The 12,005-nt window shown below is 33.3% G+C and overlaps 2 protein-coding genes across 2 annotated transcripts in view; both read right to left on the reverse strand.

Annotated features, from left to right (window-relative positions):
• Window positions 1-252: 252 nt before the first annotated feature.
• On the reverse strand, window positions 253-10,842 carry LOC111710853 (uncharacterized). Its single transcript, XM_023485022.1, has 13 exons — window positions 10,737-10,842; window positions 8,849-8,906; window positions 8,409-8,467; window positions 7,860-7,972; window positions 7,015-7,076; window positions 6,032-6,134; window positions 5,344-5,429; window positions 4,810-4,869; window positions 4,174-4,224; window positions 3,577-3,631; window positions 2,958-3,052; window positions 1,030-1,148; window positions 253-322 (listed from the first exon to the last, which is right to left on the reverse strand). Exons 1-13 carry the CDS (start codon window positions 10,817-10,819, stop codon window positions 253-255), a joined length of 1,014 nt encoding a protein of 337 aa, XP_023340790.1. The 5' UTR covers window positions 10,820-10,842.
• The window catches only part of LOC111710849 (mitochondrial import inner membrane translocase subunit Tim29), a gene marked incomplete in the record, with an annotated part of 5,010 nt that continues 3,829 nt past the window's right edge, over window positions 10,825-12,005 (reverse strand). The window contains 1 exon segment of the mRNA XM_023485020.1: window positions 10,825-11,512. Within this exon segment, the coding sequence (XP_023340788.1) occupies window positions 11,400-11,512 (113 nt within the window).

Genomic DNA, 12,005 nt, shown 5'->3' on the forward strand with positions numbered 1-12,005 from the left:
TTACCACTCTTTAAACCGCAGTGGATGGGATTAGAATTTACCACTCTTTAAACCGCAGTGGATGGGATTAGAATAAACCACCCTTTAAACCGCAGTGGATGGGATTAGAATACACCACTCTTTAAACTGCAGTGGATGGGATTAGAATATACCACTCTTTAAACCGCAGTGGATGGGATTCGAATATACCACCCTTTAAACCGCAGTGGATGGGATTAGAATATACCACTCTTTAAACCGCAGTGGATGGGATTAGAATATACCACTCTTTAAACCGCAGTGGATGGGATTAGAANCAATGATCCTTCTCATTTTACTTCCCCTGTTTTCAGGGATCAATAAAATCCCCTTCACCAAACCTCACTCAAACCCAACAAGCCCGATAGAAAATTATCATTTTGGTCTTGTTAAAAATAAATGGTAGTACAATTATATTTAGTTAGGGAAAATTCAAACTGCAGCAGAAAGCAAGGGGATGTGTTTTAAAATTTGGTGTTAATGATCCACATCTCATTGAGTAATAAAGAAGGGGTTAGTTCACCAATTTTTTTGAAAATACATTTCGTTAAGAGTTCCACCAATTCAGTTGTTGAGAACTCCCTAATAATAAAACTTCTAACTAATATTTACGATCAATATTTACACCTTTTGACATCCCGAATGCAGTACAAATTCCTGAAGAGTAGAACATGTACACTGTACAGTGAATGATTTGCGCATCATCAATTTTACAAGAAAAAAAACTATTCATTCTTTTATATGGGTGTGTATTTTCCTGAAAAACAGCAACCCCCCCCCCCCCCCCCCCCCTCCAGAAGTTAGGTATTATTTTCTCAAGGTTTTCCTCGCTGAATTGGGGATAATAAATGATTCTTACGAGGAGATAAATAACTTTATGAGGAAAAGCATAAAAAAGATGATTCTTAATTTTTTTCCCCAAAATTCATCTAAAAAATTGCCTCTGAGGTGCGTTTAATTTTAAAAATGATACACCCTGAGATCAGAAATGGGATATTATTGCCCCCCTGCCTGTTATCTATATGGGTAAGGTTAAGAACTATCTCCGGCCTGGTCTTGTGTATGGTTCTAATCATCTTCCCTGTCTCCTTGTATCCCAGATATTCCAGCTCAAGCAGTTCTACTATCAACTAGAAATAAACATGGATATATTGTGCACTGTGCAGGGTTCCTTATCTACTTGTATCCCAGATATTCCAGCTCAAGCAGTTCTACTATCAACTAGAAATAAACATGGATATATTGTGCACTGTGCAGGGTTCCTTATCTACTTGTATCCCAGATATTCCAGCTCAAGCAGTTCTACTATAAACTAAAAATAATCATGGTGGATATATTGTGCAGGGTTCCCTGTCTCCATGTATTCCAGGTACTCCAGCTCAGGTAGTTCTACTATGAACTAAATGTATACAGGGGTATTTATTGACAAAATCATGCCCCCTCTTTCATCTAAAAAATATCATGGGGGGGGGAGCTTGGCGGTTTCTGCTTAATAAATCTCTTCCCCTTACCCCCCCTTCTTTTCGCCTGTTCAGAAAAATTCTTAAAAATTTATAATAATATAATGGACGAATTCATGATAATTGAAGAAAGAAAGATTAGGAATAAGAATTAAAAACAATACATAACAATACAATAGAGACTGTAAGGCGTAATTTCAAATGGCCCTCCATCCGAGGGCAAGGCTTGATTCACAACGGTACCCTTGAAAACTTTATCTGATCAATAATATGGAAGATGTTGTCCTTTGTATAGGTTTAAATATTAAAATTCCTATATGTTTTCCTGTACTACGAGTCTCTTTGGTAAGGAAACCACAATTGAAAATGATCTGTTTTCAAAATTATAAACAAATCTAATTCATACTTGAGAATCGGCCATTTCCATCTTTGCATGGAAGGTCACTTGAAATTACACTAACATTCCCTTTAGTGTTCTAGGCCCACTAGCCTTCTTATATATATAATACATTGATGATATAGTTAGTACTGCTACCTTGATAAAGCTGATTGAAACATTTGCTGATGACACAACGTTCGGACAAACAGTTATCAATGATGAAGACAGAGACGATCACCAAGAATGCCTAAACCTAATTTGTAGTTGGGCCTCTAGATGGGGAATGCGCTTCAATGTAAAAAAATGCTAGGCTATGCATTTTGGAGGAAATAATCCAAAAGCAGAGTATTTTATGAACGGTGAAAAACTTTTGGAGTCTGAGACAGAACGTGACATTGGTGTAACGATTTAAAATAATTAAAAACCCTCTAAACAATGCTCTGAAGCAGCCAAGAAGGTCAATGCTGTTCTAGGAATGATAACAAAGGCATCCCACAACAGGGACCGACATATATTTATTACCTATACAAACCTTGAATTTCGTTCTCTAGCATGTTCATTGTTCACCCAGACCCAAGCAGATATAAACTGTCTCGAACATATTCAACAAAGAACTGTACGCTTGGTTTCTGGACTGAGAAGCCAAGATTACAAGGATCGACTTCAAGAACTCCAGGTACTTGTTTTAAAGGATCGCAGAGTAAAAACTGTCATGATCACAACTTACAAAATCCTAAATGGGTTTGACAGAGTTGACTCATCTACCTGGTTCAAACAAATCAACCAGACCAGAAGAACAAGGTTGAATGCTGATCCAGCAAACCTTAAACCCTCTTTTACAAGGACTGAAATCAGAAGGAATTTCTTTAGTATCAGAGTACTAGATATATGGAACTACCAGCTCATGTCAAAAGTTCAACCTTAATCAATATATTCAAATCTCGATATGATGATTATCTATGCACAAGAACTTTTGATGCTATCTAAATCCAGCCTTGCAGAAATTCTCATAATGGTTCCACTGGGACTCCTGAGAATTACCACAGAAGTAAGAAGAAGTAATGAAGTAAATGAAGAATTTATTCTTCTATAAAATATACCTTAGCTAGATCTTTCTCGAATATTCCCGTATCGAATATGAGAAGACGGCGAAGATTTGAGCAACCGGGATGCTCTTCAATATCCTTACCAGGACCTACATCACATATAGTTACAACCGCATTTGATTTGTGTAGAAGGTCTTGAGTGTTAAATTAAAACTGGTTGAGTTAGCCCCCAGCCACTCTCCCCCAAACTTTAGAAAACCACTTTGGTTTACCTTGAAACTATTTATTCTTTCCCCCAAACTTTAGAAAACCACTTTGGTTTACCTTGAAACTATTTATTCCTAATAATAATTATTAATAAAAGGAATTTATGTAAAGGCGTCATATATTTTTTACATACTATTTTTCAAAAACGCCCAAGTCGTCTTTGCGTACCATAATAATGTGGAAACCACTTATTCAACGACAAATATAATAATAAAGGTAAAGTCGACATCAAACTTTCATGTATTGATAAATGCGATGAAAACTAAGAAATAAATGAAAAAATGAATTGATTTGAAAAAAGAGAATTTTTCATGGAATAAAAAATTCATTAATACCCATATTGCAAAATGCATAGGGACTAAAGCGTCATTATGAAAAGTAAATAAATTAAGAGTTAATTTTTTACCTAAATGCCGGATTCCCTCTCCAGTAATAGCTGCGTTGTAAGAAATATTCAAAACCTGTCCAAATTCTACAGTTCTATTTAAAATAAAAATAAAAAACCTGACTTGTTCGCTTCAAAAATCTCCCCCTCCCACCCTCTAAATAAATATTTAACAATACAAAAGATGTAATTGCACGTAGGTGAATAAAATCCATTCGAGATATTTTTTATGGTAGACCAAATTCTAAATTAAAGATCCCGACCAGTTTCAAACAAAATAAAAACCAATTCATTATCTTGATTCATATCTAAAGCTTAAAGAGGCTGTCAGCGTAATTTTAAGTGACCCATTCCATGCAAAGGTGTCACTGCTAGATTAGAAACGGTACCCTTGATCCTTACAACCTTTATCTTATCAATAATGTGAAAGATATTGTCGTTTTCTTAGTGTTTAAATTATGATAATTACTATATATTTTCCTGGTCACTTTTATAGAGAACCCACAATTGATAACCAGTTTTCCAAATTATAATTAATACTTGGTGTAAATTGAAAAAAACGCTTAAAGGTCACTTTTGTGAATGGCTGATGCCATTATTAGAACTGTATGAATTCCCCTCCAGGTTGGGACAATGCTGACCAATCAGCTGTAAATGCTTGTTCTCCATCTTTCATCAATAGATCAATTAATTTCTTTATTATGGTTTGGGGGTCTAAAATATTTTCTATTTTGAGGGACTCAAAAAAAAACAAGTTGTGTCACCAACTTTTTTTAATGGAGATTTCGCACGTTGGTTTCAGACAAATACAAATTGGCCAACAAGCAGTTAATCATGTGCAATTTTATCACAAACATCTATGATATCTGAAAAATTGCTAAATCTTATTTTCTACAAGGTTGTTTAGGACAAATTATGCAATGTTTTGACTCTGGCAGAAGATGTACAATATTAACGGATGAAAAAATCAAGCCAATAGCGAAAAGCTGATTCCGTTCTTTTTTTGCATACTTTAATAAAAGCTATCTTGTAGAGAATAATATTTTCCTTAGATATATAATAGAACGAACAAACCTGGCTGCCAGGTCTAGTTGTATGCAATTTTATCAAATGGAATAAAAATCCGCAAATCCCTAGAGAATTAAATTAACTTGATTCACCATTCGCCAAAGTATTTTAAAATCATAATAATTGCGAAAAAATCGTTATTTGTTTCCAAGTTCATAATTATGAAAGCTTGAATTGATTTAGTGCCTGAGGTAACGAGGTTTTATTATTGGGTGAGGACAGGTTCAAGGAAACCAGGTTCTTCACCTAATTATTGATTAATTAATTGATTGATTGATTAAAGGAATTGTCAGTGTATTTTAAGGAGGCCCTTTACTTTATAAGTGTGATCACAAAGTCATTTAAAATTCTTACCCTAAAAATCAAACATAATACAACATATTTGAAAATAGACAAAACCTAAAAAGTTACATTTGATACAAAAGTCACATAAAATTACGTTAAGGATTAAACTAATAGCAGTCTTAATTACCCGTACTGTATTTGTTCATAAAATTTTTTAGAAAAGATTAATTAGTAAAAAAATGGGACTGATTACTATATAGGCTCAAACTCTAATTTTCAAATCCTTACATACTTATTTGCAAACTGACGTCGTAGATATTTCAAGATCTTTTAAATTTCAAACTTTGAAATGTTAATGGTTTACATTATCAGATTGAAAAGATATGGAAATTATGATTAAGAGTTTGAGGTGAGTTTACAATAAATTTATCTAACCTTCGGTATAGCGTGTGAAAGGGCTGTTTTAAACTCAGTGAACACATTTTGTGACACGGTTGACAGATGAAGCAACGGACTGAGATCTACAAAAAATCAATATGACTTTACAGAGATTTTGCTTAAAATTCAAGTTTAACATAAAATCTGGGTGAAAATTGTACATCCATTAGACCCCAAAAAATGTCACAACATAGGACACATAAAATTACCTTAAAGTGATATAATTATCTTCTTTGCTAAAAAAGTCCAATTACACTGGAAAAATAAAAAATAATGGAATAATTTACGTCGTCTTTCATTTTTGGCCGGGTCTAAAAAAATTCCCCCCACTTCTCTATTCTTTCATGCCCTTTTTCACAGAAAACATAATATATGTGTAGATAAAAAAATCAAAGCTTTTTTGTTATTGTTTTTTTCCCACCTAAGCTTTGTTAAATTAAACTGGAAAAGACTTAAGAATTATCATACGAACTTATAGTTTTTCCTTTAATAGCTTTTTAATCAGAAAACTATTTTCAATAATTTTAAAAGCACTTAATAAAAAACTACCTAATTTCCCCCCTATTATAAAACTATACAAACATTGAACAATTCTAGACAAAAATTACCTAAATTAGATTTTAAAGTTAGTATAAAAAAAGAAGAATAAAAGTCTTTCAGAATTCAACTAACTTTTTGGACCAACCTAGATGGATGCTTTTCTCCAGTAGGACGAGTGGAAGGACGGATCTCAAGGACGGGATATCTATCCGTCCTAGCTTTAAACTGTTCTCATACCCGAACTCTGCCTTTACAAAACAGGGATTTATTTTATCCATTATATATTCAAGCTGCATAGGAATAATTAAAAGAATCAGTTCTCCATCATAATTTTTCAAAGACTTGAGACAAAAAATATAAATTGCATAAAAAATAAAAATTCCGAATATAATGGGAAAATGAAAGAAAAGAGCAGGGGGAGGGGCTTCAATTTACTTGGATATGGCCGGGGAAGGGGGAGCCTCTATTTTCTTGGATACAGCTCGGAAGGGGAGGAGGCTCATTTAGATTAAACACTGCTAAAAATGAACCATCAGGTTTCAAGTCAAAACACCTAAACTTTTTCTTCAGAATGTGTTTAAATGCAATCTTCTGAGTTATAATATAAATTTTCAGAAAATGCCACCAAGAAAATTATTCACAAATCCATTTTAAAGATATCTCAGAAATCAAGGGCGTATGACAGGTCCAAAATCAACGTAATTTCGTTAATATGCTTCTTCTGGTTAATTTCTACAATATTTTTTGAACTGTAAATGGCAGGGTCCCCGAATTTTGTAGCTTTTCATGAACATAAGACATATTGTAGTAAAAATTCAAAGCCTTAAGTCAACTCCCTAACTGACTAGATAAGGTCATTAAAGTCATTAACAGTTAAAAAAATATCGCAAAAAAACAGAATCAGCTTTATCAAGTCTTAAAACTATACATTTGTTTTTGGACCAGAAAATGCACTTGATTTCTACAATATCTTAAAATGGATTTAATCATAATTCCCTAGATGGCATTTCCTAAAAGTTGAGATTAAAATTCAGTAAGATTGCATATTCATATATTCCAAAGAAAAAGTTCAGTTCTTTTGACTTAAAACCTGATAGTCCATTTTCAGCAGTGTGATTTAGCTCTGACCTGCATTGTTCGTAGGACGGATTCAGCTTTAGCTCCTTGAGTAAGAACCCACACACCCTGTCCTGTGTCAATCAATCAATCAATCAATCAATCAATCAATCAATCAATGCAAAATGGAAAATAAATTAAAAAAATCAATGAACTAATGAAAAGTGAATAAAAAATCAATAAGCTGATGAAATAATGAATCTATGAATCCATGAATCCATGAATCCATGAATCCATGAATCCATGAATCCATGAATCCATGAATCCATGAATCCATGAATCCATGAATCCATGAATCAATGAATCCATGAATCCATGAATCCATGAATCCATGAATCCATGAATCAATGAATCAATGAATCAATGAATCAATGAATTAATGAATTAATGAATTAATGAATTAATGAATCAAAGAATCAATGAATCAAAGGATGAATGAATGAATGAATGAATCAATATTTAAAGTTCTCAGCCTATCCAAAGGAGATATGGATGGGATATGTTTATATTCTATTTAAGCTTTAGAACCAGTTTGATTGTAAACAAATAATAATTTGAAAAACAACGAAAGCATGTTCAAACTTCTAAGGAATACCGGGCCTGAACTGTCATAATACGTTACTGGAAACAAATCTCATTAAACTAAACGAATTATGTTCCTTTGGATCTTAGAGAACTGGCTAAGTTTAGAAACATTTTTTATTCGTTTACAAAAAGCTTTTTACGAGGAAAAAATTAAAATTAAATATCAACTCTAAGACTTTTCTTAAAATTCCCAATAATACATCCTTAATCTATTTTTCCACCAAGCGTGGGCCTTGAAATAATTGGTCTATTTAATAAAACTAGACTCTAACCTTCTGGCAGTATGTTGAACCTACGAATATACTCCGCTAGGAGGGAGGAGTGAACTGGGTTAAGGAGTACTCCAGGTATACCACTCAACTGGGACTCCAGGGACAACAATAATCTAGAGTAAAACGATATCAGAACTTGTGTTGTAAATCTCGGAATCACGCATTGATTGATCTCTATCTTAGGCAGCTCTACGAATTAATTTCTTTTAGATATCCGATAACGCAGTCATACCCTGGGGATAACTTTATTTGAAGGATCATCAAATCTATAAGTGCGCACATGGGATACGAGATCAAGAGTTCAAGACTAACGATATCCACTAAAAAGTTCCTATCTCTGATTGATTACCTCTTTTCAATCTACAATAGAGCGTTGGATATATAATATTAATTAAATAATACATGAATAAAAATTACATAGGTGAAGTGAGCTAAATATGATTTTCGAAGATTTTTTTTTTTTTTGGGGGGGGGGTCAATTGGACCTCGATATACTAGTTTTAACAGTTACAAAACAAAATCCAAAGTGACAATGCTTAATAAAGAAACCTGTTAAATTCTTCCACATTTTCCTTTAATCTCAATTCATTACTTCCTTCCATTGTTGCCTAAATAGAATTTCGATATAAAAGGAGAATCTGATTATAAAAATATATCAGCATTTTCTACAAATTTAAAATCAAATCAACCAATGTTTCCTTTAATAACACGCACTTTTTGCCAATATTAACCAAAATATGCACAGCTACAAACCTCCTGTAACAAAATACATAGTGTGTAAAAATTATGAACAAACGTATGTTATAAATAATAAAAAAAAATTGTCCAACAATTACCCAAAACAACGATTATGTAATAAAAAACCTTGAGTGTGGGAAAATATTATTGCATTTAACGAAAAATTCGATCTCTTCAAGTCTTCCATAAAAAATTTTACATTTAAAAAATCAACAACAACAGAATATAATTTTTTTATCTCAAACTGTTACCTCTAAGCTCGGGTTTTGAAACATCTCCTGTTCTTTGATAAACTGAGATTCTTCAAGTCTAAAATTTGAACAAATTAGATGTAAAAAATAAAACAAAAAAAATATTTTTATGTCATTAAAATCTCTTATTTTTTTTTCATTCAAGTTCACTTTCACCCTCCCTCTGTTCTCAGTCCTCCCTAATCTGTATATACATTTGTCTGTTTGTTTGTTTGTCTGTCTGTTTGTATCCAATAAACGTCAAAACAGCTGAACCGATCGGGCCCAAATTTTTTTGTGGGACATCTAGGGACCCCAGGGAAGGTTTATGAATGATCAAAATTTCAAATTTTTGTCTTCATCAAAATTTGATCTTCATTAAATTTTTTAAAATTTTGAAAATCCACGAATTTTTTTGTGAAATTCCGCGAATTATTTTTGTTTTGTTTTACGATGTACACAAAGAGAACATGTTCACAATTTACATAGAAGCTCTAAGGCTAGTCAAAGAAAAAATCCGGGGCTAAGGCATAGCAGTTTGGAATCCTCAAGACTAGTGCTTTAACATAGACTAGGTGTGCTAATCCAAAAAAATCGTCCCCGCAAAATATTTGCAAAAACATTTGGAAAATGACTACATGAATAGATTATTTTCTTAATTTCATTCCCAAAACCCCATTTTAATGCCGTATCTTTGGTAGCAAGTATGCGGATTTCATAATATTTTGTCTCGCATTTTAAAATTTTTACAAAAATAAAAAACTTTTTAACACAAATGTTTTAAATTTTGATCATTCATAAACCTTCACTGTGGTCACGTGAGGTTCCACACAAAATTTGGGCCCGATCGGTTCAGCCATTTTGACGTTATTGGATACAAACAAACAAACAGACACCCGGACAGACAAAGCAAAATTTATATTAAAAGTGGGGTCGCCGATTTTTTTTCAATTTGAGGCATCCTTTCTGTGGTTTAAGAGTTTAATAATCAAAATTGTGAATCTTTTTATATAGATCTAACTAATCATTCCGATTGATCTAATTTTCAACTTTACTGAGCTGTAAAGTCGATTTAAACATTAGTGCATATGAACAAAATTAAAATTCATTATTTCTAAATATTAAAATGTTCTTTTTTCGTTTCTCCTTTTAGCTCATCCTTGTTTAGGTTTTCTCTCAATCTGTCCTTGCTCAGTTTCTCCCTTAAATCAATTCTTGTTTCAATCTGCGTTACTCAGATTCTCCTCTCAATTCCATCCATCCTTGCTTACTGCTAAGTTTCTTCTCTAAATCCTTCCTTGTTAATTTTCTCCTCTCAATTCATCCTTCTTTACAACTTAGTTTCTCCTCTCAATCCCTTCTTGCCCAGTTAATTCTCTCAATCAATCCTGGGAACAGTTTTTCCTCACAATCCATCCTTGCTCAGATTCTCCTCTCGACCCGTTCATACTCCTTTTCTCCTCCACATCAATTCTTCCTCAGGTTCTCTTCCCAATCTGTTCTTGCTTAGTTTCTCTTCTCAACTCTCCTTGCTGAGAAACTGAAACTGAGAAACAAGGACAGATTTAAGGGAAAAACTGAGTAATGATAAATTGAAACAAGAAACTAAACAAGGACGGATTGAGAGGATAAACTGAGTAATGACAAATTAGGAGGAGAAACTAAGCAATGACGGATGGAAAGGATAAACTGAGTTATGATAAATCAAGAGGATAAACTAAGCAAGGATGGATGGAGTAGATATACTGAGTAAAGATAAATTGAAAGGAGAAACTAAGCAAGGATGGATGGAAAGGATAAACTGCATTAATCTCGAGGATTCCAAAATTGACCCTAGATCATTTCTTTGAAGTAAATTTTGATTATTGATTATTATTCTGGCATCAGTTGAATATCCCGATCAGCCTACCTAACTAGGCAGTCAAGCAGTATCCTAGCAATATGATTAGCTGCCTGAATCTCAAGCCTATCTACGCCCCGAGATGGCGGCATTTTTATTCTGAAAATATATAAAATCTTTGATGTCAATGACTTCTAAACACGGAATTTGAGCAAATAAAACTGAACTTCAAAACTTGTGCGGAGGAAGCACAAACTTCCAATATCCAAGTTTATCTAAGTTTAAACACATCAAAGCTTAATTCTTTGAACATATTGCAATTTTGATCCGGGTTTCTGGTTGTGAAGAGTAAAATCAAGGATTAAGCTCCGGCCAAGTTCAGCTTAATCGGAGGGCTTTAGCTTGGAGTTCAGCTTAGTCGGGATTTTAATCTCCAGGTTCTGCTCAATTAGGACCTTAGCTCCAGGTTAAGGCCTAATCGGTGGGTTGCAGCTAAATGTATAGCTCAGTTGGGAGTTTAATCTCCAGGTTCTACTTAAGCGGACATTTTATCTCAAAGTTTAGCTTAATAAGAGGGTTTTGGCTCTAGGTTCAGATAAATTAAAAAGTTAATCTCCAGGTTAAACTTAGTCGGAAGTTTAATCTCCAGGTTCAGCTTAATCGGAAGTTTAATCTCAAGGTTCAGCTTAATCGGAAGTTCAAACTCCAGCTTCCACTTAAATCGAAAGCATATCACCACATCCTTCTCAGCTGATTTTCAGGTTGTGTAGCTTTTCCCGACTCATTCCATTCATTTTCATTAATATCAGCCTCCGCCATCTTCCTCTCAGATATCCACCATTTTCCTAGGCAAACCAAAATATACTAATTAAAGAGAGTATTCGCGAAAATACAGAATTTGGATGATCCACAAATAATTCTTGAACAGGTCAGACAAGAAAATGTATCCAATTTGTTTAATGTTAGTGAAAAAAACCGTACCCCTGAAATGTAGAAAATGAAGGCGAATGCATGTTTTTTAATGTGCACTTTCGGCGAATAGAAAAATAAGTAATACCAATCAATTTATAAATCATGATTAATCCTTGTTCGTCTTTATATGCAAATAATCCCATTAATGATTAATTCTAACAATTTTTAAAGTCTTTCATAAGAATTTTAACTATTTTTTAATTTAATCATTATGCCTCAGGCCTTGGATTTCATTTGAACAAAACGATTTTCAAAATTTATGAATGAAAAATATAAGCTTCAATTTTTAAGATTTAAGATAAGAAGCTCGTCCTCTTCCTTTAGCATACAATTCCAGATTAGGCTAGGGTTGGATAGATAGGAATA

Source organism: Eurytemora carolleeae, unplaced genomic scaffold (genome assembly GCF_000591075.1).
Source record: "Eurytemora carolleeae unplaced genomic scaffold, Eaff_2.0 scaffold1052, whole genome shotgun sequence".
Lineage (NCBI taxonomy): Eukaryota > Metazoa > Arthropoda > Copepoda > Calanoida > Temoridae > Eurytemora > Eurytemora carolleeae.